At 36.8% G+C, this 26936-nt stretch overlaps 1 protein-coding gene across 11 annotated transcripts in view; it reads right to left on the reverse strand.

Annotated features, from left to right (window-relative positions):
* GPHN (gephyrin) overlaps window positions 1–26936 on the reverse strand; it is a 411021-nt gene that overhangs the window by 264938 nt on the left and 119147 nt on the right. For 6 of the 11 annotated variants that reach the window (XM_060174808.1, XM_016189452.2, XM_060174803.1 and 3 more), the window contains exons 4-5: window positions 19625–19717; window positions 5493–5531 (exon numbers count right to left, since the gene is read on the reverse strand). In XM_060174808.1, coding sequence (XP_060030791.1) covers window positions 5493–5531; window positions 19625–19717 — 132 coding nt within the window. The remainder of the gene's footprint in view (window positions 1–5492; window positions 5532–19624; window positions 19718–26936) is intronic. The other 5 variants (XM_007525822.2, XM_060174807.1, XM_060174805.1 and 2 more) reach the window with 1 other exon arrangement.

A 26936-nucleotide genomic window follows, 5' to 3' on the forward strand; every position in this document is an offset into this window, starting at 1 on the left:
CTGTCTTACCCAACAATAACAACAACAAGGGCAACAAAATGGGAAAAATGGCCTCTAGGAGTAGTGGATTTATAGTGTACGAACGGAGCCCAGCAATAACTCTGGAGGCAAAAAAAAAAAAAAAAAAAAAAGGGAAGGCTTTGTCTCTTACCCCCTCACAAATTCTATTTTAATACTGACCAGAAAACATTTAGTTTGGGTAAGGAAATAAATTTTAATACATATTTTCTTTCAGAATATTTGCTTTAGATCTCTATAAAAGGACTATTACCTCTGATTGCAAATACTGTTGTAATATAAGTGTGAATAAAATGAAGAAAAGTTTATTCCTGGACATCTAAGATGTTTTACAAAGCTGTTAATATGAATAAAAACCACTTTTTTTTTTTTTTTACAAATTGTACTTGATTGTAAGACATCTAAAAATTTAATCATATAAACACAAAAATTTGGGGAGCAGTTATATATTTTTGAGGGATTATATTTTATAAACATTCAAATATTTAATTAAAATATTCATATATTGATTTTGATGTTTAAAGATATATAATATATACATATCATCTTTGTCTGAGACTATCAATAGTTTCTGCTTTTCAGACAATTAACTTTCCCCTCAATGATCTTTCACCTCTTGCCTCACTTCTTGTGTTACAGGTATATGTGATGTCATTTTCTGTAAGCAAAACAGAAGTATTGATGATCAGAGGGCAAAAAAGGACAAAGAAATAAGGGTACATATATGTCAGTGCCTGCTACCATACATAAATAGTGTATGTTATTATCACTTTATGTTAAAAATGAAGTGAAGCTATCTTCTAAAAATGTTCTTATAGAGAAGCAATATATTCATTTGTAAAGTCCTGAATCCACTGATCTTCAAGGGGGAAGGAGAAGGATAAATTTTACGATATTTTATTTGTTAGAATGTAGCTTTCTTTCTCTTGATTGCAAGGAAATTTAGAGGAATTTCTTGTATTTAAAATTTAAAGGACTGTAAACCAAAAAAGGGTATGATTAGATATACTGACTTACCAATTCAGCTAAAATACAAAAATGAACACATTATTTAACACTTTTAAATTTAGCTTTGTTTAAAATGAAAATGAAAAATGAGATTTTAGAGAACACAAAAAAGGTTTGTTTCTGACTAATAAAACAAGTTTAATACATCATTAGTTTCATAGTTTCCTTTAGCTCCAGGGAGATACCTTATCCTGTTATAGATTCCTTTAACCTAGATCTTACTCACACACACACACATATATATTGCAAAAAAGTTTTTCAGAATGAATACAAGTGAAGCAAAATCTCTTCAAATAGCCCATTTAACCTAGATCTTACACTTAAATATATATACTAAATATATATATTGCAAAAAGTTTTTCAGAATGAATACAAGTGAAGCAAAATCTCTTCAAATAGCCCATTATTAAGGAAAAAAATTAAATCTGGATGTAATTTTATTTTATTTTATTTTATTTTTTATTTTAGCTTCTTTCCTGACATGGGAGCTTTGATTTTCCCATTGCTGTTCTGTTAAGATAAATAGCTTTAGAAAGACATCAAGAGATAAAGGAAATAGGTTCCTAAAATTTATCTTTAATGCAATACGTTAATCCTTTAAAGAGAATTCTTTTAAAAGATCAGCTGTAAAGCAGAGAACAGCTAACTGCATTTCAGGTTTTCAAGGTACAGACACAATGAGAAGGACAAAAAAATTCCTAGTCCAAATTAATGAATGTGAATAGCTTCTTGACACTTCAGTCAAGAGAAAGAATAAATGACATTCCCTAACATATTCAATATTTGTATAGTTACATCTCAAAGTTTTTCACTGTGCTTAAAAAATACTACAAGTCAGTTATCTCTAACTATTCTCTACTATAAAAATATAAAAACTAGTTTTAGAGTAATGCTGTTTAGTAACAACTACAATGAAAAACTAATCTATCACTAGTGTTATATGTCTTAAAATTAAGAAGATTCCTCCTGGTATTTAAATTACTACCATAATCCTTAGCTGGGATTGGGCATTAATATAAAATTTATACTTATTCTTATCAGTGACACTTTGATGCTTATATCCAGTCTTTCTCACTTTAAACAATATCCTTAAAGTGTTGAAGAATGTGTCAGTAATATTAGATAGTGAAGGTTGCACAAAATCGTATATGTGCTAATATCATGAAAATGCATATTTGAAATGGCTAAAATGATAATTTTATATTGTTTATATATTATTACCATATGAAAGAGAAATTCTTTTTTTTTTTGGAGAGAGATGCAAAGAGACCCAGAGAGAAACACCAGGTCACTGCTCAGCTCTGGCTTATGGTGGTGCAGGGGACTGAATTTGGGACTTCAGAGCCTCAGGCATAAAAGTCCCTTTGCATAACCAGTATGCTATCTACCCCTGCCCCTGAGAAATTATTTTCTTGACTAACATAGACTAGCCATTTTCTTTCTTTTAATTTTTTTTTACTTATTTATTATTGAAGAGATAGAGAGAAATTGAGAGAGGAGAGAAAGATTGAGAGGGAGAGAGAGACAGACTGACACCTGAAGCCCTGCTTCAAGACTTGTGAAGCTTTCTCCTTGTAGGTGGGGTCCAGGGGCTTGAACCTGAGTCCTTGTGCACTGTAATGTGAGTGCTTAACCAGGTGCATCACCACTTGGTCCATTAACCCTTTTCTTCATACTTAACTTTCTCTCTTGCTTAAAATGATGGAGAAAAGGGTTGAGTGGTAACAGCACATTTTTTATTGTTTTTTTTAATAGTTATTTTTGATGTCATTGTTGTTGGATAGGACAGAGAGAAATGGAGAGAGGAGGGGAAGACAGAGAGGAGGAGAGAAAGACACCTGCAGACCTGCTTCACCGCCTGTGAAGCGATGCCTCTTCAAGTGGGGAGCCAGGGACTCGAACCGGGATCCTTACGCCATGTACTCTTAACCCACTGCGTTACTGCCCGACTCCCAACAGCACATTCTTTAGAGTACACACATAACTTTGAGAGAGGACCAAGTTTCAAGCCTAACTTCCCACTTGTAGGGGTTAAGCTTCACAAATGGTGAAACAGTATTGCAGGTGTTTCTCTGTCTTCCTCTCTACGTTTTTTCTTTTTTGCCTCCAGGATTATCGCTGGGGCTCGGTGATCCACTGCTCCTGGAGGCTATTTTTTCCCTTTTATTGCCCTAGTTGTTTATCATTGTTGTTGTTATTGCTGTCGTTGTTAGGACAGAGAGAAATCGAGTGAGGAGGGGAAGACAGAGAAGGGGAGAGACAGACAGACACCTACAGACCTGCTTTACTGCTTGTAAAGCGACCACCCTGCAGGTGGAGAACTAGGGGCTCGATCCGGGGTCCTTATGCCAGTCCTTGCGCTTTGCGCTTATCTCGCTAAACTACTGCCAGGACCCCTCTTCCTCTATACTTCTGTCTCTTTCAGAAAACTAAAAAGAAGAAAAGAAAAAAAATAGAACAAAAGGAAGAAAGGAAAGAAGGAAGGAAAGGAGGGAGGAACAAAGAAAGGAAGAGAGAAAGAGAGAACAAGGAAACAAACAAAAAATGGCCAAGAAAAGTAATGGAGTCACTGTGCAGGTACAGAGTCCCAGCAACAACAAACTCTACTCATAGTCTTTTTCTTTATAATCTTTACATTTATTATTATCTGTTTAGATGCTTTCTTTTCTTTCTCCCTTTCAATTTCAGTAAAAGTAAAATTTAATATGGATATTCAGCACTTTCCATATTTCTCAAAACAGTGATATTACAGAGAGATAACATATAGAACACTTCAAAAACACAAAAACTCTTGTTTATACACTTATATATTCCACTTCAAATCTGTTCATTATCTAAAAATTACAAGTTTCAATAAAATTTTATTTCTTGTCTAACTTTATCTTTTAATATGTGATTAGAAACACATTTTACACTACAGATAATTTTGATTTCCAAGTTCATTCTAGATGTTAAGCACTTAGCAATTCAATAGAAGATGTCAATTTTAAAAGTTTATTCATATGATCAGGAGATAGTTTAAAGCTGGGACAGGTAATAAGCAAAAGGATCTATAAAGGACTAATACTAAAATCATGGGGCAGCTAAGAAGTAGTCTTAAAAGAAAAAAATGAGTAGAGCAAAAGCTATGTTAATCTTAAGTATAAAGAACAGTAATGTGATGCCATTTATTATTTTTAGAGATTTTACCTTAAGGTTTCAAAAATATTCTGTTCTTATTAAAAATGATAGAATCAATGAATAACTTGTTCATATGAAGCCCTGGGAAAAATCAGGGAAAATAAATTAGGACATAAATAGTCAAAATTTATTTAGTCCTGAAAGATCCCATACACAAGCAATAAAGTATGTACCATGTGATGTGGGAAAGCACATGAAGCAAAGATAGTGATTTAGAAAAAAAAAAAAAGATTCAATAAAAGGAAGACTATGGCACTGTTATAAAAAAAGCAGAAATGCTAGGTGTAAGGAGTTTAAAATCCAATTTAGGAGTAAATTACACTGTTTAGTTAAATAGCTAAGCATTTTCCTATTTACATGGTATCTTTGAATAAAAAGTAGGTAAAATTTGGAAATAAAATCAGATAATGGTTACAAGACAATAGAGGGGGAAAATGCCAGTGTTTAAAGGAAGCAATATGAGCCATTCAGTAAGGTACAAGGTTGAGCATACAGGAGATGAATGCAATGTTTCAAACTAATTCATGGGGCAGCCAAATAGGCATAGGAGATGGTAGTCAAGCAAACTCAGCCAGCAGTTACTGGCACAAGGCAAGTGGAGATACACAGCAGAAGTAATAAACAATCTGAACCTACTTGTAATATTACCATAGACTGGAGAGGGCAAGAACAAGCAGGCAAATGGCACAGCACTTAGAAGATCATGGTATAGAAGAATGGTAGAATAGCAAATTCACATTGCTGGGTAGTCTAAAATGCTAAAATAGCAGATGGATATGGCAGTATCAGGCCACTTGCTGATGGACAAAGCACCAGTGAGGAAAGAGTCAAATTATTCAGCAGATGAGTAAAATGGGAAGAAAAAGCAAGTGGGAATCAAAGCAAGAAGAGAGAACAGCAGAGAAGCAATGACAAATCACCAGAAGCATGTGGGTAGGTTCATGAAAAGCTGAAGGAAAAAACACCATTCAGGAAAAGATGAGATCAAAAGTAAAGCAATCCCCTGAATTAGGTGTCTCCCACCTAGGAAATCATTAATAATAATCTGCATATGAGTTTCCACAAGAGAACAGCGTACAAATGGAAATAGCAGATGGATCTGAATTCTAGTTGCCGGGAGATACAAAATGACCCTAGAACAGATAAATAACAATTCACAAGGAAATTAAATAAATGTTAAAAATGAGTCCAAGCATTTTTTATGATGATAAAAGAAACAAACAAAAAAAAACACTAAAAAATTGTTAATCTGGAAATGATTGGCTGGGATTGAAGTCTTCGCTTACCCCTTTCTGGAGCCCACAAAATGGGAATGTTGGGAATTTCTGCAGCAGAAAAAAACAGAAGAGAAAAGGGATTTCTGACTCCCAGTTTGAGGAAAGCAGGTCAAATTTAGGGCTGTGTAAACTGGTTCAGGGAAATAAGAACCAGTCTGAACCTTCTCCCTTCCTCAGAATCAAGTCATTTCTGAGGTTTAGGAAAGGTTAAGGAAGCCCTCACCCCATCATTTCCCACAACCTCCCCTTTCACACTTACCTCCAGTGCAAACAGTTTCCAGCAAGGAGGTACTTGGGAATATTCACTCCCATGTTTACATCATGGTAAAATTTGAGGATGGTCAAATAGTAAATACTTCCTGTGGGTCAGGTTTCTGATTCAGTGGGGTACCTCTTACACTTTATGAGTGAGCAGAGGCAATATATAAACTACCTATCTCTTTGAGAAAGAACAGAAGACACAGGGGATGTAATACAGTAAATAAATACTAAAACTATTGAGTAGTAAGTTTCTTGGTGGTCTAATAAATTATCATGGACTTTAATTTCATTAAGATGTTGATAACTCTTAAAAATAACAGTACCTCTAAAAAAAATAGTACCTCTAGTCCAGACTTCTCTGAATTTCAGATGCATGAACCTGACAACATGCCTATTTGAAACTTTAAAGCTACTTATCTTCCTTCTCAAATCTATTCTTTCCACATTCTATTTCAACAAACTACAAAAACAAAAACAAAAACAAAGACTCCCTTTTTCCAACTACCTATGTCAAAATCTTGGTTTTAGATTCACTTCTCTCTCTTATTCATGTTACCTTTATCATCAATACATCAACAACATATTTATCATTACTTCCACATCTAACAGTCTATGTCACTATTATTTTTACTGAGATCCTCTTTTTGTAAATTCTTTTTTTTCTTTCATTTTTTCTTTTAAATTATTTATTTATTTATTTATTAGATAGGCCAGAGAGAAGCAGAGAGGAGAGAGGGAGATAGATACACCTGCACACCTGCTCCCCAGCTCATGAAGCTTCCCCCCCCTGCAGGTGAGAATTGGTGATTGAACCCCAATCCTTGTGCATGGTAATATGTATGTTCAACCAGGTATATCCCCACCTGGCCCCCAAACCTGTATTATTTCAGTAGCCTTCTTAAGGATTCTCCTGCTAGAATGTAAGTCCAATCAAGTTTCATTTCTGCTTAAAACTCTCCATTAAACTAAACATAAAATACAAGTCCTACTTGCCCCATGGCATGTTCCCTTTCTTCCCTTGGGCCTTTATTCAAATACAGCTATATCAGTCAAGCATTTCTTGATGACTTGACTTTAATATCCTACCAGGACATATATCCTTCTTCTGGTTTATTTTTATCTTTAGTTAATTATCACTGTCTCCAGAGATACACATTTTACTTTGTGTATTCCCACTAAAATCATATTTCACACAAGTAGAACTTTTGACTAAATTGCTATATTTGCAATATCTGAATAGTGTTTGAAATATATACAATAAGTATTCCAGATAACTCTGATCTTATGAAGACTCAGTTTCTGCCAGGGCATCTCCTATTTTTTATCTTAAATTATCAAAGTATATTTCTGAAAGCTAACATACATTGAGTTTCTGGTTAACAGCACAGATGCTAGAACACTTTATAAGAGGAACACTCCACAACAAGAGTTGGTAAGCCACTGTCAGCAGGATAATTCCTGACAGCTGACAATTTTGCATGGTTTGCAATTTAAGAATGATCTTTAGGGGCTGGGGGGATAGCATAATGGCTATGCAAAAAGACTTTCATGCCTGAGGCACCTAAGTTTCCAAGTTTAACCCCCATCACCACCATAAGCTAAAGCTAAGCAGTGCTTTGGTAAAAAGAAAAAAAGCAAAGCAATATTTTAAATGACCAAAGTAACATTTCACAGCATGTGAAAAGCACATGGACTACATTTCAGTGACCAGGAATAAAATTTCCTATGGGCACAGTGGCTGGCTCACTCATATCATCTTACAGAGCTGAGTTTATGTGATACAGTGCATATAAGCCTCAAATTCTAAAATACTACTTGAACATCTAAAGAATAAGTTTGTGGGGTTAGGCGGTGGTGTATATAGTTAAGCCCACACATTACAGATCACAAGGAGACAGATTCAAGGCCCTGGTCCCCACTTGCAGGGGGAAAGGTTCAGGAGTGGTAAAGCAGTGTTGCAAGTATCTCTGTCTCTCTCCCTATTTCCCCATTCCCTTTCAATTTCTCTCTGTCTCTATCCAATAATAAATAAATAAAAATATTTTTTAAAAAATAATACATTGGCTGATCCCTATCTTAGGGTAATTTATATCTAGAATACAAAGAGTTACCATTAAAGTTTATCTAAAGCTTGAAAAAAATACAAACTAAAGAATATTTTTTTATAAATACTGCTGTTGTCCAAGATATACTTACAAGAAAAGTGGATGTCAGGGAGTCGGGCTGTGGCGCAGTGGATTAAGTGCACGTGGCGCAAAGTGCAGGGACCGGCATAAGGATCCCGGTTCGAGCCCCCGGCTCCCCACCTGCAGGGGAGTCGCTTCACGGGCGGTGAAGCAGGTCTGCAGGTGTCTATCTTTCTCTCCTCTCTCTCTCTGTCTTCCCCTCCTCTCTCCATTTCTCTCTGTCCTATCCAACAACAAAGCAACGTCAACAATGGCAATAATAACCGCAACGAGGCTGCAACAACTAGGGCAACAAAAGGGGAAAAATGGCCTCCAGGAGTGGTGGCACCGAGCCCAGCAATAACCCTGGAGGAAAAAAAAAAAAAAAAAAAAAGAAAAGTGTATGTCAAATTTTGCTTTCAATATTATATAAAAATCAGCCTTCTCACCCTTCTCTATTTTGCTTAATATTTATAATAATATTCATTTGTATATCTGTACCGGATAATTTAATCGGAAGGAACACTTGTAGAGTCCTTAACATAGTAAAAGGGAAGGGAGGTAGTAGAGTTCACACATAGAATACAAACAGAATTTTGTTAATTAAGTTTTACTTAATTAAACAAACTTCTAAATATCCTATTCAACAACAGTGGAAATGATGTGGCTCTCTTGGGCCTTGTAAACTAAAGTTATTTTAATATAAAGAGGGATTCTTATAAACTATAGCCCTGAACCATAGCAAGAAAGAGATATATACTATGATAAAATTTCATTACATTTACATCACAGACCCCTGCAAGCGTCAACCCGGCTTTGACCTAGCACGTTATGATTGGGCCCTCCTCAATCGCTATCGAACAGGCCATGGCCGGTGCGCCGCTATGTTCCATCGCTGGGGAGCCAGAGACGACCCGAACTGCCCCTGCGGCTACAGACAGACTATGACCCACATAGTCAACGACTGTGCCACCTCTCCAGATTCAAAGGAGGTCTCGAAACTTTACATCAGGCTCAATCTGATGCTGTTGACTGGCTACGGAAGAAGGGCAAACGCTAGAAGAAGAATTACATTTACACAAACAACTGCTTCTTCTGCATGTTGCCTTTGACCTTTGGTTTTTTAGGAAAACTGACAACAGTTCATTTTCAAATTCTGCCTCTAATAGAATCAAATTACAAATAGCTTTGCTATTTCTTTTTTCACAGCATCCATTGAAGAGAGTTGAATTTATTTTCATACTCTCATTTTTTTTTTAAATGATTTTCTGAAATGGTCAATCCCTACACTGGATACTTGTTATTCATCCTTTTTTTTTTTTTTTGCCACCATGGTTATTGGTAAGATTGGGTGCCTAAAAAACACCTTGTTATTGGTGTTCATTTTTTTTTTACTTTTTCTCTCATTTTGATACAGGGTAGGAGACAAATAGAGAGAGGGAGAGAGAAAGAAATAAGGAGAGACACCTACAACCTGCAGCACTGCTCCATTGCTCATGGAAGTTCACCCTGCAGGTGGGGGGCTGAGGGTACTATACTAGGTGAGCAACCAACCAGCACTTTTCCTCTTTTTTCCTTTTAACCTGCTCAGCTCTGGATTATGGTGGTGCCAGGGGTAGAAACTGGGACCTGAGAGTCTCAGGCATGAAAATCCTTTGTATAACCATTATGCTACTTCTCCAGCCCTCAGCCCTTTGTTACTTATTATTTAATAGTTCTGTATTCTTTTCAAGATGAAGAAATAAGAGGAAAGCGGCCAGGAAGTGGCACATCTAGTAGAGTATGCATGTTACAAGGTACAAGGACCTGGGTTCAAGCCCCCAACCCCCACCTGCAGGCTGAAAGTTTCACAAGTGGTGAAGCAGTGCTGCAGTTGTCCCTCCGCCTCTCTCCTCTATCCTCCCCTCTCAATTTCCGGCTGTCTCTATCCAGTAAATAAAAAAAAATAATAATAAAAATTGTTTTTAAAAAGATGAAGAAATAAGAGGGGGAAATGGGGTCCTATTATATAATGATAAAAAAGGACCTAGGTTGGAGGAGAAAATGTCTTTCAGATACCTCTCATGGGGAGATGAGAGGGTATATGTTTTTTTAAAATAACTTTTTAAAATTTATTCATGAGAAAGATAGAGGAGAGAGAGACAAAGAACCAGACATCACTCTGGTACATGTGCTGCCAGGGATTGAACTCAGGACCTCATGCTTGAGAATCCAATGTTTTATCCACTGCGCCACCTCTTGGACCACGAGAGGTTATATATTAATAACTATACTATAAACCATTAACCTCTAATAAAGTGAAAAAGAAGAAATAATAGTGGGGCCAGGTGGTGGCACACCTTGTTAAGTGTGCACAAGGACCCAGGTTCAAGCCCCTAGTCTCCATCTGCAGGGGGAAAGCTTCACGAGTGATGATGCAGGGCTGCAGGTGTCTCTCTGTTTCTTTCCCTCTCAATTTCCCCATTCCTCATAATTTCTCTCTGTCTCTATCCAATAATAAATAAATAAATAAATAAAATATTAAAGAAGAAATAATAGCAAAAATTTTATAATACTTGCAAATAGTTATCTAAATGTTGTTATAAATTCACTTTTTTTTTTTTACTGCCTATCAGTTTTTCTTTAAAGGTACAATAAACAACCTTACCAATACAGTGATATTGTTCTAAAAATCTCAAAGAACTAGGCAGATATAAATCCATTTATCATATTAGTACATTTTTTATGAAAGGCAATGTTAACTCAATTTTATACATGGACATTTATTAACAAGATGAATCTACATTCTTTATTTCAGAAAATAATAAAATAAACCCCTGAAATCTTCATTCCTGTAACTATATACATATGATTTTAGAATTTTGTCTTAAGTATTTTATTTATTTATTTATGAGAAAGATAGGAGGAGAGAAAGAACCAGACATGGGGCCAGGTGATGGTGCACCTGCTTGAGCACACATGTTACAATGCACAAGGACCCAGGTTCAAGCCCCCGGTCCCCACCCAGGTTTAAGGACCCGGTCCCCACCTGCTTCACAGGTGGTAAAGCAGTGCTTCAGGTGTCTCTCTGTCTCTCTCCCTATCACCCTCTACCCTCTCAATTTCTGACTGTCTATAAAAAAATTAAAATAAAAAATAAAAATAAAAAAAGAACCAGACATCACTTTGGTACATGTGCTTCTGGGGACTGAACTCGTGACCTCCTGCCTGAGAATCCAATGCACCATCTCCCAGATCACTATTTTAAGTATTTATAAAAAATTTCATGATATTACATTGTCAATCATTAGTATATATTTTGCAAAGCCCAAGTATTCTGGTATGTCTCAATTACTCATTTTATTAAGAATAGACTTGTAAGGATGATCTGGAAAGGTGATTTCAAGAGTTTACCACTTTGATAAATTCATTATAAAATTGATATTCAGCACATTATCTGTTTCTTTTTTCTTCTCCACAACTCTACTAAGGTACACTTGTGGCCATATCCTGCTATATTTCTTTTCCAGAGGTAATCTTTCAATATTTATTCAACTGCTGTCCAATTATTTTTTAAAGATACACTATTGGTAATAGTAGAAAATACTTATGTTCCAAATAAATACTGGTTTTGGTGTTTTACTTATATTAACTCACAAAATATAACTACCCTATGAAGTAAGTACTCTTATTTAACCACATAGGAATATTAAATATAGGAAGTTGTGTAAGGTCACACAAGTAAGAATCTAAGATTTAAACCTAGTAGTCTATACTCTTAGACAATGTATAATGTAATGAATAGATAAACAGGCAATACTGCTTTTCTACAAAGAGCTCAAGCCAGATGTAGAATACACTAGGACAAGTATTTGTTTGTACATGTACTGATTTCTTTTCCCCATGAGTCTCTCAAAAGTTGAGCATACCCATTATATGTAAATAACATAAATATCTGATTTAGAAAGAGATTTGGTGTAAAATGAAGACATAATGTTATTTATGGGTTCTTCATATATGAAATTTTGGGGCTTTGTCTTATACTAAAAATTACAAAGTTCTGACCTCAAGGAATAATGCACATCATCATCTTTATTATTGCTATGTACAATAGGTCTTTCCAGGCTGGTAGTATGAATCGACCTGCCAACACCTATGTTCAACAGAGAAGCAGTTACAGAAGCCAGACCTTCCACCTTCTGTGTCCCATGGTCCATACTCCCAGAGGGATAAAGAATAGGGAAGCTACCAGGGGAGGGGATGGGATGTGTGGAATTGTGCCACTCTGAGGGTGGACAATGTGTGGAATTATACCCCTCTTATCCTATAGTCTTGTCAGTGTTTCCATTTTATAAATAAAAAAATAATTTAAAAAAAAGGAAAGAAAAAGAATAGGTCTTTCAACTCCATAGTTTTTATTATTTATAAACTTATTGTCCTAATTATTTTATCTAAATGTTAAATTTTTAATTTAAAATTTTATCTTTATTTATTAGATATAAACAGCCAGAAATTGAGGGGGAAGGGAAGAGACAGAAAGGGAAAGAAATAGAGAAGACACCTACAGTACTGCTTCACCACTTGCAAAGCTTTTCCCCTGAGATGGGGACTTGGGGCTCAAGGCTGGGTCCTTGCACATTGTAAAATGTGCACTCAACCAGGTACATCACCGCCTGGCCCCTAAATGTTTGGTTACCAGGAACTTTTTTCACTGATAAAACTAAACTAACAGGCTTTTCATTTTAAGTATAAATAAAACAGAGGGTGAATATTATGGAAAAGTATACAGCTATTAGAATAAAAAGTGGACTTAAGGGGACATTGTAATAGTTGGCTCATTCAATAGAAATTACAAGGGGTATATTAAAATTTGATATGTTTGAGGACCTAGAAGGCATTAAATTGTTATGTGGAAAACTGAGAAATGTTATATATGTACAGCTACTGTATTTTATTTTTTGTTACTGTATTTATTGCTGACTGTAAACCATTAATTCCAATTAGAAAAAAAAAGAAAAAACTGATTATGTTTGGACTTTCACACTGGAATTGTGTAATGGAAGTAGTAGAAATTGAAATGTTCAAACAAAGGTTGGGAATGATGGAAAGGGTAGGCTAAAAAACTGAAAACAATAGCCTTACAATTCTCTTTAGATTCTGATATACCATGATTTTTCCCTCTTAAGCCATTTGCAATTTTATATAAGGTGCTAAACTATAACTTAAACTAGAAAAACTGTCAATCAATAAAAAAAATACTGCTGTATTGCTTTGATTATCACATAAATATTGACTGAAAAAGTTCCCAAACAACAAATCAACTGAATTAGAACTTGGAGTATTAAAACAGTTTAAAAATAAACTATGAACTGTGGTGGTGGAAACTGTGTGGAATTGTACCTCTCTTTTTAATTTTTTTTAAAAAATTTATTTATAAAAAGGAAACACTGATGAAGCCGTAGGATATGAGGGGTACAACTCCACTCAATTCCCACCACCAGAACTCCTTATCCCATTCCCTTCCCGGATAGCTTTCCTATTCTTCATCCCTCTGGAAGTATGGACCCAGGGTCATTATGGGGTGCAGAAGATAGAAAGTCTGGCTTCTGTAATTGCTTCCCCTACCCCTTTTTCCAGCCATATCATCATCTTCCCAGAGAATAGGAAAAATTGTACTCTTCTTATCCAACAGACTTGTCAATCATTATTAAGTCAATCAAAAAAGGAAAAAAAAAACCAACTATGATAAAGGAGGGGAGGGGAGCCAGCTCTATTGGTAGAGGACAGGATTTATTTGCATGATTAAAGTCCCTGTGGTTTGATCCACTGAACCATACCTCTCTTGATTATGAAACTATATTTTGCTCACTTTCTTATGGTTTAATAAAATAAATCTTTTAAAAACTTAAACTAGTTGATCAATTAATTTTATTACTAACAGGGTTATGGCAGGGCATGGTGCCTACATGACAAATCCACTGCTCCTAGCAGCCATTGTTCATTGTTTCCTTTTTTTTTTCTTTTTTTCCACTTTCTATTTTATTTGATAGGACAAAAAGAACTTGAGAGCGGGAGAGGGGAGATAAAGATAAAAGAGAAATACAGACACCTGCAGACTTGCTTCACCTCATCTGAGTGTCCCTCCTGCAGATAGGGAGTATGGGCTTGAATCTGAGTTCCTGCACATAGTTAATGTCTGTGCTCAACTGGGTAGACTACCACTTGGCCCCCAATAAAATAAATCTTAAAGAAATAATCCAGGGCATAAAAACAAACTTCAAAAATAGTTATGTTAGTTTTATTGAGGATTGTGCTGATGTGCCTGCCAATCCTCTAAAGGGTCTATTTTTAGAAAGAATTGGAAACATGACTTTACTGTGTATGCTAGTTGATAGTAAATTTATGAATTCTGGCTTCTAAGGAATTTCTGAAATATGACAGTTGCTGTTTTGCATCTCTACAGATGGTACTACTCTTGTTATTCTAAGAAAAAGATTAAAATAACATGGATCAAATTTATCTGTCCTTCTATGTAAAGAGGATTCTCTGCTCTACCCCAGGAAGATTTTTCTTTTCTATGACTTGCACTCACATTTCCTTTCAATATTATCTCCATCAGTAATGTCTCCTTTCCTAGTGTGATTTTTATTTCTCTTTCAATGTTAGCTTAACTACTTATATAAAATTTTCACTGATCACCCAGTACTCTCTTCATCTTTCCCTTTAAGAAAAATGTTTGGCTTAAATTGGCAGAACATTTCTGATGCTATGCTTATACTGGTTTATGTATCAACAGTACACAAAATCTAATGTATTTGATAGCTACTTGTTTAAATAAAAAAAGACTATGGATACTGTTTTTAGCAAACTGATAGCTCATAAATATATGTTATGTTGTGAAATATATGGTGCTTTTCAGTGCAAAATGCCAGGAAAAAATATCAATTTAATCCCCAAATAAACTCTGTAAATCACGTGTCTATATCAACTAAAGCTATATTGTATGCATTATGACATACTGGTGTAAAAAACAAACAAAAAAAGACCTAAAACAAAATAAAGAGGTTCTGAAACAATACAAGGAGGTACTTGATACAAATGCACTAGTAATTCACTCTTTATATTACACAGAATGCAAAAATTCTTTTGTTCTTTAATTAAATTAATTAACTAATTAATTTTTATTAGATAGTGGCAGAGAGAAATTGAGAGGAATTTCTTTTTTTTTTTAAATTTTTTATTTAAGAAAGGATTAGTGAACAAAAGCATAAGGTAGGAGGGGTACAACTCCACACAATTCCCAACACCCAATCCCCATAACCCACCCCCTCCCATGGTAGCTTTCCCATTCTCTATCCCTCTGGGAGCATGGACCCAGGGTCGTTGAGGGTTGCAGAAGGTAGAAGGTCTGGCTTCTGTAATTGCTTCCCCGCTGAACATGGGCGTTGACTGGTCGGTCCATACTACAAATGCACTAGTAATTCACTCTTTATATTACACAGAATGCAAAAATTCTTTTGTTCTTTAATTAAATTAATTAACTAATTAATTTTTATTAGATAGTGGCAGAGAGAAATTGAGAGGAATTTCTATTGAATTGAGAGGGGAGCTAGACAGGGAGAGAGACACCTGCATCACTGCTTCACCACTTGCAAAGCTTTCCCCCTACAAGTGAGGACCAGGGGCTTGAACCCAGGAATTGTGAACTCTAGTGTGTGTGCTTAACTAGGTACACTACTGCCTGGCCCCAATTGATCTGTGTCAATTTCATCAACTTTACAATATATATATTACTAGTAATTACTAGTAATTACATGATTGCTTGAAGGCTAAGTAAGTTAACATATACTTAAAACAGTTCCTAGCACGTTAATTACTATCTAAGTATTAGTTATTATTATTGAATAATTTTATCCTCATTTAATTTTTTGCAAACAACATACATACTAGAAACAACTTTCTTTTTTATTTGTATAGATAAAACTCATTACTGACAATTTCTTTTTTTATCTGTGATTAATAGCAGTTACAAGATTGTATCATAGTAAATAGCTCCACACCACACCCAGCACCATAGTTCTGTATCTCTACCTTCCTACTTCCCAAACATAACCATCATAATTCTCATAAGTTTTAAAAACAGTTTGTATTTTTTAAGTTCATATGTATCAAATCTCTAGATTCCACATATGAATGAAACCATCACTTTATAACTATAAAATATTAGTACCCAAAGGAAGATGTTCTATATTATTTTACATCCCATTTTAGTGCTTTTATTTTTAACCAATAATTTCTGGTGTTATTAATTTAAAAATACATAGAACTCTTAGTTGTGTACAGACAGATATATCTAGAAATCATTCCTTCTCTTTTAAGGCATAATTATCAAAGACTAAGAACTATATTACCATGTAGATCCCTACCTTATACTCCAATACTGGATTTTAGAAAATATGAAAATTGCAACTATTTAAGGGGCATAGAGAATAATGGAAAATTAGCACTTATTTATGGGTTGCCCTATGTTGCTTTTATATTTGCTTTTCAAAGGTTCTATGGATTTAGTAATAGAAAACGATGTCAAATGCCTTTACACATGTAAACTGTGAAGTAAAACAAATCTATGACTTGCTTATTTTAAATTCATCTACAAACATTACTAGTGTACTTTTACTTTCAATGTAGATAGCTGCTACAAGCATACATTAATTTATATTTTTAAAAAAGTACTCTAGTGGTGGGAATTGTGTGGAATTGTACCCCTCATCCTATGGTCCTGTCGATATTTTTATTCTGTAAATAAAAATAAATAAATGATATCTTGTATTATTTATTTATTTGTATTCTTGTAACTAGAAAATTTTATTTAAGAACAAAGGATTTCCCAACTTCTGACATAATGAAACATACAAGGTTAGTAAGAGAAAAAAATGGACTGCAGATTTGTATCAAATGGTATCAGAAAAGGGTAGGGATAAATAGAAATTCAAGGCCTCTGGATTGGATAAAGATGGAAAAAATATGGAGGAAGTTTACTACACCAAAAATTTAAAGAAGATTGACTAGATTTAATTTAAATCTAAGAATTTTTTTTGTCCATTTGCAGTTAAACATAAAAGAAGCTATCAAATGTGTCCACTTAGTCATGTAACAAGTAAGAAAGTATTTCATTCTTTTAAATCAAACCTCATATCACAATTACTAAAATACTATGAATAATTATAACTGAATCTTCATAGTTGCTCAGATAGGTAACTTGCTTATCTTTATAGTACACTAATGAAAGGGCAGTTTAATGACTAGTCTATGATTACCTCATTACGAAACAGTAGAGTCAAGGAAGTCTGGTGGTGCTTCACCAGGTTTAATACACGGATTGCATGTACGAGGACCCAGGTGTAAGGCCCAAGTCCCCACCTGCAAGGGTAAAGCTTCACAAGCAGTAGAGCAGTTCTGCAGGCCTCTCCCTTTCCCTCTCTTCCCTTTCTAATTCTCTCCGTATCTTATCCTCTATTTAAAAAAAAAAAGTCTCAGAATGGTAGGGTTATGCAGGTACAAAGACCCAGAAATAACCTTAGTGCAAAAACATAAAAACAAAAACATAAAGCCAGAAAAACAGAAAAAGTAAAGCCAGAACTTATTTAACCTGGAATTTTAGCACTAAATTGAAGCTCCACAAGTGTAAAAACTTTGTGATATCAGTTATTTTCCCAACATTACAAATGTTATCCAATTGTGAATATATTGTATGGTAATTTTTCTATATTTATAATATAAAATAAGTAATATTGTGCAAATATAAAACAGTTACACACACAATAGGGACATAAAAACTCAAGTTCATTTATTTCAAACCTTAATACAATATTTAAACTCCAAAAACCATTGTCCTCACACATGTAAGGAATTTTCACACAAACAAAACACACCTTTGCAAGACATGGATGTCCTCCAACTGCATTTAAAAAAATCAATCTTACAGTTTAAAGGAAATGTAAGAATTGGCCAAAAGACCATTTTCTGTTAGGACCCAGTAGCTAAGTAATTTTGTAGATATGGCTTCTTTTCTAAGCAGCCAAAGTCAACTATTTCACAATTCAAGTCTATTCTATTTGCTTAAAAAGGAAAGTCACTTCATTTTTAAGTCTAATAATATTAAAACATTCTGTGCTGGGAGACACCCTAATTGTTATGCAAACAACTTTTATGCTTGAGGCTTTGAGTTCCCATGTTTAGTCGCCAGCACCATCATACACCAGAGCTGAGCTGGATTGTGTGTTTAAAATAAAAAATAAAAAATTCTGTGCCATGACTTTTATATAAGATAAAATATTCATTAACTTATCTTTTCTCACTAAGAAAACTGTTTTACATTACTGTTTTCCTAAAAACAGACATATATCTGGCCTTTCAATTAATTTTTGATTTTTAAATTAATATAAAAAAACAGTTTTCCTAAAAAGAGAAAATATTTCCTAAATTATTAAAAATATATTTTTATATACTACATAGAACAGTGGTTCTTAAGCTTTGGTAGTATGATATGTGAGCAAGAAACATTTGAATGATTAGGAGCCATACTAGAAATATAAATTTCCAGGACCAGTTACAGTTTTTAAAAAAAATTTTTTTGCATTATCTATATTTATTTATTGGATAGAGACAGCCAGAAATAGAAAGAGGAGGGAGTGACAGAGAGGGAGAGAGACAGAGACACCTGCAGCCCTGATTCACCACATGCAAAACTTTTCTCCTGCAGGTAGGGACTGGGGGCTTGAACCTGGATCCTTGAGCACTGTAACATGTGCTCAACCAGGTGTGTCACCACCTGGGCCCCCAATTACAGTTTTATTGAATCAGAAATGCTAGGGCAGGGTCTAGTAATCTGTATTTTAATAAGGTCTTGGTTTACTATGTAGCCTAAAATTTGAAAACTATTATACTAGGTAAAGGCAGTAATTATTTATTAGGTGCAAAGCGGAAGTATTCTGCTGTTACTAAGACAGTAGATACAGTAATGCACTGATTTGAAAATAACAGGACACAGTATCACCTTGAAATTCAGCCAAAAAAAAAAAAAAAAACGTTTTTGAAAGGAGAAGGAAAGAATGGCAAAATAGTAATGTAATTGGAATTGATATCTGAAGTTTAAGACTTTCTTAAAAAGAACATTTTCTTCTGTATTTCGGAGTAATGTCTACTCTTCACTCTTTCCCTAATATTACTCTCTGTGCTATGACTGAGTATGATTCTTATGGCATGAAGTATAGATAATAACTCTGATTTAAGGCTTATTAAATCCTGCATTTAAATTCACACTTAAGATTCTGAAATATATAGACTTTTGTGCTTTGAGAAGAAGCCAAATACATTAACAAAGCATATCAGAGAAGATGCCTATACCTAGAGTCAAGGTTCTTCTGTCATTCATTTGGTAATGTACCTGGAATTTAACCGATATCACAGACTACTGAGAAATACAGTTCTATATTCTGGACCAGTTCATATTCTCCCCAGATTAAAAAGCATTTCTAATTTAAGTCCAAATAAAAAAATCAAGAAATATTTTTAAAATAATAATCTCACAGTATTTTTTCACAAAAATAACCACAAGTCACTTGCTGTGTTTAGTAAAACTATAAAGATAACATAAAATAGTAAAGAAAAAGGATTCACATAATATAAGTAGTTTACTATTCTTTATATACATTAGGAAAGTATAAACTGTCTTACCTCTGGAGTTACATCTCGTGGTGCAAACCCTGTTCCTCCAGTTGTTAATATCAAATTAAGTTCCTTTTCATCACACCAATCTATGAGGGTTTCCTGGAAGAAAACAATACTGTCACTGGTAGCAATTGCATGGTTTCTCAAGACATTTAAGTATTTAAATATTTCATATAAGTGAGGAAACAGATTCCTTTCAATAATTAATTCTGACACACAATTATGGAACAGTTTCTCTGGTATTCAAAACACCTAGGTATTGATTTAACATGCATTAGAAAATGAAGACGCAAACACCAAATTCTTGAAGTACAGACACAGGAATAATACAAAAAAATGTATACTTAATGCTTATAGTGTACTCATATAGCATATCCAAAGTTATTCTCAGCCAGTAAACATGTACTCAGGTTAAAGAAAATTAAGTACTAGTTTTTGTGTTAATTATACAAGTCCAATATTGAATAGCTATATCAATCAGATAAGCTAAAATTTCATATTCCAGCTTAATATTAAGCAGACTCATTCATTTTTCCATTAATGGACCCAGAGAGATTAACAAAGTAAGTTGTACATGTATTTGCAAAATGAGAACTAGGACTCAAACCAGATCTGCTGGACCCTCAGTATATGTTCTGTTATATTCAGTATGTCATTGAGTCAGTATTTCCTGCCATGTTTTAAGTTGTTTAGGAAGTTTTACATTTTTCACTGTTTCACATGGCTGCCTTAAAATCAAGGTGTAGGAAATTGTTGTATGTTTCACGTTGGTTTGGTCTCACTCTCCCCCTGCCAGGAGAATTGGTTTGGCCCTTGCTAGTTTTACAGGCGCCCTTCTCCCCACCCCCAGAACCTCTACAGAGTTCCAGAGTTCTTGGCGCGGCAGCGTGAGAGGATGCAGGACAGATCTGTGTGGTGATTAGTTTAAGGGTCTCTCTCTGCCGCCAGGGCAGAAAGACAGGAGAGCACATGTTTGCCAGCTCATGAATAAAGCTTCACTGCCCAGCCGTGTGTCTCTGGTCGTCTCTGTCTACCGCCGCGAAGCTAGCCCAGCCCCGAACATTAACGACAAATGGTGCCCACGTGGACCTGACCTGCGCATCTCTCAGATAAGTGAAGACAATTTGGCTACCTATGCACTATGGCCTTCTCTTCTGCTTGTGAAGAGATCTCCAAAGGCCTCTGCCCTTTCTTCACGAGACTGTTTTGCTGTTTCTGGAACATTTATCTCTGGACCACTCTGTGGTTTCCGCCCAATGCCAGCCCGCAGGAGCCCAATGCCAGCTTGCATGAGCCGGCTTTCTGCCGCGTGGTGCGGGGCATTGGGTGCAGGCTCCTCCCATGCTGCTCAGCCAAGAACAGGGCACCAGACATGGCAGGCAAAGCTGCAGCCTCTCATGGCTGCGCACCTCGGCCCGCGCCTTCTGCACGGCTGGCCCGCCCGCCCTCCTGCTATGAAGTCTGGACAGATCCCGGACCATCTGCACGGCTGGCCCGCCCACCCTCCTGCTATGAAGTCTGGACTGATCCTGGATCACCTGGAGACCGCGGGTTCCCTGCTGAAACTGGGCCCCCTGACCGAGATCCTCAACTTGGGTCTGAAGGCAGACGAGCTAGAATACGCAGAGATTCATCCAGAGATCGCAACCTACAATTCCTAGAAGTGGAGCTGCGCGGGAGGCCACCTCCAGATGGTGACCCCCCCCCAACAACTAAGACAGTACAGATCTAAATTCGTGTTTAAAGTGACATGTCTTCGTAACAAAGCTTTCTCTCCTTGTGTATTAAAGACCATGTTTACGTGTGTGTTTAAAGTTTGGTAAACATTAACTTTAAGGTTAAAAATATAACTTTAAGGCTATATTCTTACCAGGCAAAGTTAAATGAAAAAGGTTTTCAATGTAATTCTCATAAAGGTAAAAATTAGTTAAAAATCAATATATTTTATAACTAAGTTGGTCTAAAAAAAAAAACCTGCGCACACCTAGGGTGTGTCTCCATCTTGAATGGGTGTAACAAAAGGTTAAATAGGCTTGTTGATATGTAAAACCCTCAAATTCCTTCTCAACTAAAAACGTTAGATTGCGCTATGGTTATGCTAATAATTGTAATAGAGTTATCAATTGTGATAAACTTCTAACCTGCTACAAGTTTTGTTTCATAGTAAGTTGCAGCTGTCAAGTTCTCTACAGAAAAGCGAAATTCCAATGGCTGACATTCCACATCGAAACAGACAATTCACCCCCTGGCAATTCTTTGGTGGACATCTGCTTTGGACTGGCATTTCTATCGGACTCAACTGGTACACCTCTTGGACACTTTGCAGCTTCCCTTTATGCTGTTGGGTTTCTCAAAGACTGACTACAGCCAGCTGCCTTGGGACTCTAGGCCGTTCCCCACCCCCATGCTAAAAAATGCCCGTCAAGGCAAGCAACGCCCCCCCCAGAGGCAAAATAAACCCCCAGAGGCAGGAAATGTTTTTTTTAGCTGATAAAGTTTTGTCCACAGAGGCAAAAATGCCCCCCTCAGGCCTTCCCTTGGCAGCACACTGTTTCTTGTTGCTCACTTACATGTTCCTCCATGTTTGTGCCAGTTTCTTTTTTGAAAATGCCTGTACGATATAAGAGGTTCACCCCACACCCCTGATACTATGGTCATTTAGTTAAAAAGAAAAGGGGGAATTGTTGTATGTTTCACATTGGTTTGGTCTCGCTCTCCCCACACCAGGAGAATTGGTTTGGCCCTTGCTAGTTTTGCGGGCGCCCTTCCCACCCATGGAACCCCTACAGAGTTCCAGAGTTCTTGGCGCGGCTGCGTGAGGGGATGCAGGACAGATCTGTGTGGTGATTAGTTTAAGGGTCTCTCTCTGCAGCCAGAGCAGAAAGACAGGAGAGCACATTTGCCCGCTCATGAATAAAGCTTCACTGCTCAGCTGTGTCTCTGGTTATCTCTGTCTACCGCCGCGAAGCTAGCCTGGCCTGCTGGAGCCCCGAACAATAACGACAGGAAATAAATGATTGCTTAAAATTTCCTTTATACAAGAGATAGTTTGACTACTAGGCATTTTGATTACTTTTTTTTTTCAAGTTCATTTGCTCTAGCTATCTATATTTCACATGAGAAAGACAACATCTAGTAGTGGGCTTTCACCTCTTAGCATAATCACTTCTAGTCCATTATCTTTATTAATGATGTTAGTTTACTAGATTCATCTTTATCTCTAGTACTTTTAAAACTTGTTTTATTGTAGGAATGATTTATAAGACAGTTGTCAATGAGTATATTTACTAATCTTTCTTTTTTGTTTTTTACACCTGCAGACCCGCTTTACCACCCATGAAGCGACCCCCTGCAGGTGGGGAGCTGGGAGCTCGAACCAGGATCCTTGCTCCAGTCCTTGTGCTTTGCGCCATGTGCGCTTAACCCACTGTGCTACCACCTGACTCCACTAATCTTTCTATATTAGGTGTTTGCACACCATTCCCACTACCAAGTTAGGTCTTCTGCCATCATGTACTGGGTCCTCAATACCTACATAACTCCCCTATTCCTGCCTTCTCAATCTTGGCCTTGCTGCAACAGACCATTAATCCAGGTTTCACTCTGTTTTTTGTCTTTACTTCTAACTTCCACCTGTAAGTAGAAAACAATCTGAAGATACCTCAGTACATAAGAAACAGACCAGCCCTAGTAATTCCTCTCCTATAGATTTATCCAAAGAAAGCAGTAACACCTATCCAAAAAAGACCTATGCACACCTATGATCACAGTGGCACTATTTGTAATAGCCCAAACATAGAATCAAGCCAGATAGCAAGTGGTAGATAATTGGCTTAAAAAAGCTGTGTTATATAAACACAGTAGAATACTACTCAGCTATAAGAAATGATGAAATCAGCCACTTTACCTCATCTAGGATGGGACTTGAACAAATAATTCTAAGAATAAATTCACTACTCTCAGGATGACTTTTTCCATCCAGATAGAGAGATGAGAGGGAGAGTGGGAGAGCTGCCACAGCACTAGAGCTTCCCTAAGTGCTGTGGCTTTTCCATGTGGGGCTGAGGTTTAAACCCAGACTGTACACATAGCTACCCAGTGAACTACCTCTCTGGCTTCTAAAGTCATTTCTACTGAGGTCATTATATGACTATTGTTTCTTTTGCTGGTGTGGTTTATAGGGGCTACTGGTTTGCATATATTCAACTATCCCTTCATCCCTGGGATAAATTTCACTTTATTGTGACATAGGACTCTTTTATGTGTTGATGAAGTCCCTTTGGTAGTGTTTTGTTGAGGATTTTTTAATCTATGTTCAACAATGACATTGGTTTATAGGTTTTTTTTTTTTTTTTGTGTGTGTGTGTGTGATATCCTTGGATGATTATGGGATCATGACAATCCTGACTTTACAAAACACATCTGGAACTTTTCCTTCCTTAGCAAATTTTGGGAAGTTGCAGAATGATAGGTATAAATTCTCCATTCATTTATGTGGCTTTGGAGCCTTGCACATGCAAGATTGAGAGGTGATCACTCTGGGTGAGAGTGGGTGAGTAGGTAGGGGAGTGGGAAGAGAGAAAAAGAAGATGGAGAAGGAGGAGAAGGGGAAGGGGAAAGCAGAGAAGGACAAGGAAAAGGAGAGAGAAGGAGGAGGAATAGGAAAAGGAGGAGGAGGAGGGAGAAGAGGAGGAAGAAGAGAAGGAGGAGGAGTAAAATTACAGTACCAGAGTTGCCTGTGGTGACATAGTACTTTTCACATGGTGTTAGTGCTTAAAACTGGGCTGTAACCAAGTTGTAGATACTACCATGATGTCAACCTGATTTCCCTGAACAAATTACCACACCAAAGTACCCTGGAACCTCACTTCCCCAGAGCCCTGCCCTACTAGGGAAAGATAGAAACAGGCTTATTATTTGGATCGAACTTCCAACACCCATGTTCACTGGAGAAGCAATTACAGAAGCCATACCTTCTACCTTCTGCACCCCATAGTGGTCCTGGGTCCATACTCCCAGAGGGATAAAGAATAGGAAAGCTTCCAATGGAGGGGTGGGAATTGTGTGAAATTGTACCCTTCTTATCCTATGGTCTTGTCGATCATTATTAAATCAATTAAAAAATAAATAGGGAGACGGGCAGTATCACAGTGGGTTAAGTGCATGTTGCACGAAGCACAAAGACTAGTGCAAGGATCCCAGTTCGAGCCCCCGGCTCCCCACGTGCAGGGGAGTCGCTTCAAGGTGGTGAAGCAGGTCTGCAGGTGTATATCTTTCTTTCCCCAATCTGTCTTCCCCTCCTGTCTCCATTTCTCTCTATCCTATCCAACAATGATGACATCAATAACAATAACAATAATAACTACAACAACAATAAAACAACAAGGGCAAGCTGATTAAGGGCAAGAGACTGGCATACTTTAATGATTACTCTTCAGTCACTATCAGGCCACCCCATAAGCTGGGGCCCTAGTCAGGGAGTCCTGAGATTCCCAAACAGACATGACGGGCCTAGACCTCGAATAAATCCCTCTCCGTTGTCACCGGTCATCTCTATCAGGAACAACAAAACAGACCCCTTTGTGGAACCCCATAGGACCTTGCCCTCAACTTGGATCAACAATGGTAGAGAATGTTCCATTCTCTGAAAAGAGGCTTAACAACACAGTCCATGATACACCTGAGGAAAATGGGTCCTGATATTGGGGCAGCTTGGAATGTTCCTACTCATGACCACAGAATGTGAGCTTGGATCTACAGGGATGCAGAGGTCACATAGGCTCCTAAGCTGAATATGGGCCCTAGATCAGATCAAATTGTTAGGGTTTACAGTCAATGATATTTATATTTAAATGATATTTCCCATATTTGGGAGCTACTTTCTTCCCAGATACAGCTTTCTGGTCTTTTTTGCAGCCATGACATCATTTCCCCAGACAATAACTAGGATCCACCTGCATATCAGATTTCAAGCTCAGGGAAAAGAAAAAAAAACAACTAGTATAGCCACAGGCCCTTTGGAATATAACTAAAATATGCCTACTAGCTATCTATAAAGTGGAGGACCCCCCCCCAACTCTTCATCTGCACTATTCCAGCCTTTAGGTTCATGATTAGTCAACAATTTGTTTGGCTTTGTATGTTAATTCTCTTTTTAGATACCAGGTTCCAGATGCTAGCATAATGCCAACCAGACTTTCCTGGACAGACGGCCCCACCAATATGTCCTGGAGCTCTGATTCCCCAGAACCCCACCCCACTAGGGAAAGAGAGAGGCAGACTGAGAATATGAATTAAGCTGTCAATGCCTATGTTCATCGGGGAAGCAATTACAGAAGCTGGACGTTCCACCTTCTGTATCCCACAGTGACCTTGGGTCCATACTCCCAGTGGGTTAAAGAATAGGAAAGCTATCAGGGGAGGGGATGGGATATGAAGTTCTGACGTTGGGAACTGTGTGGAGTAGTACCCCTCTTATCCTATGGTTTTGTCAGTGTTTCCTTTTTATAAATAAATAATAATAATAAAACAAGGACAATAAGAGGCGGAAAAAGTTTTAAAAAATAAAGCATTCTGCCTTGAGGCAGGAAGCCTTAAAAAAAAGCTGGGTTGTGAAATTGCCAAGGCACACATCCTATCCAATGACTTACCTCTTTGACCCCTTCATATTCTCTCTCTCTCTCTCTTTTGTCCACCATGGCTATCATTGAGGCTCAGTGTTTGCATGACTCCACCACTTGCTGCTGCCGTTTTTTTTTTTTTTTTTTTTTTTTTGCCAAGGATGAAACAGAGAAAAGGGGTGGGGTGGGGGCACCACAGTACTGTTCTCACACTTGTGGAGGTTAGCCCCTACTAGGCTCCCCTGTGGCAGCTGGGGGCTTGAATTCAGGTCTTGGTGCATGTGTACTATACCAGGTGAGCCACTCCCAGACCACCAATCTTTAAAGATCTTGTTGAATTCACTAGGGAAGTCATCTGGTGCTGGGCTTACAGATTTTGGGAAGCTTATGATTACTGTTTCCATTTCCTTGTCTGTGATTGGTGTATGCTTATTTTCAATTCAGTCTTGATTTAACACTCTTCTGGAGAATTTGTCTAGTCTAGAGTGCCCCAAACTGCCATATAGGTAATTGTATTTTTCTCTTGTGATCCTTTATCCTTTGTTAGTGTGTTGTTGCTACTGTAACTACTCTGATTTCTTTTTCTTTTTCTTTTCATTTTTTTCCCTTTTGTTGCCCTTGTTTATCGTTGTTGTTATTACTATTATTGTTGTTATTGCTGTAGTTGGGTAAGAGAGAAATGAAAAGAGGAGGGGAAG

This window comes from Erinaceus europaeus, chromosome 16, assembly GCF_950295315.1.
Source record: "Erinaceus europaeus chromosome 16, mEriEur2.1, whole genome shotgun sequence".
Classification (NCBI taxonomy): Eukaryota; Metazoa; Chordata; class Mammalia; order Eulipotyphla; family Erinaceidae; genus Erinaceus; species Erinaceus europaeus.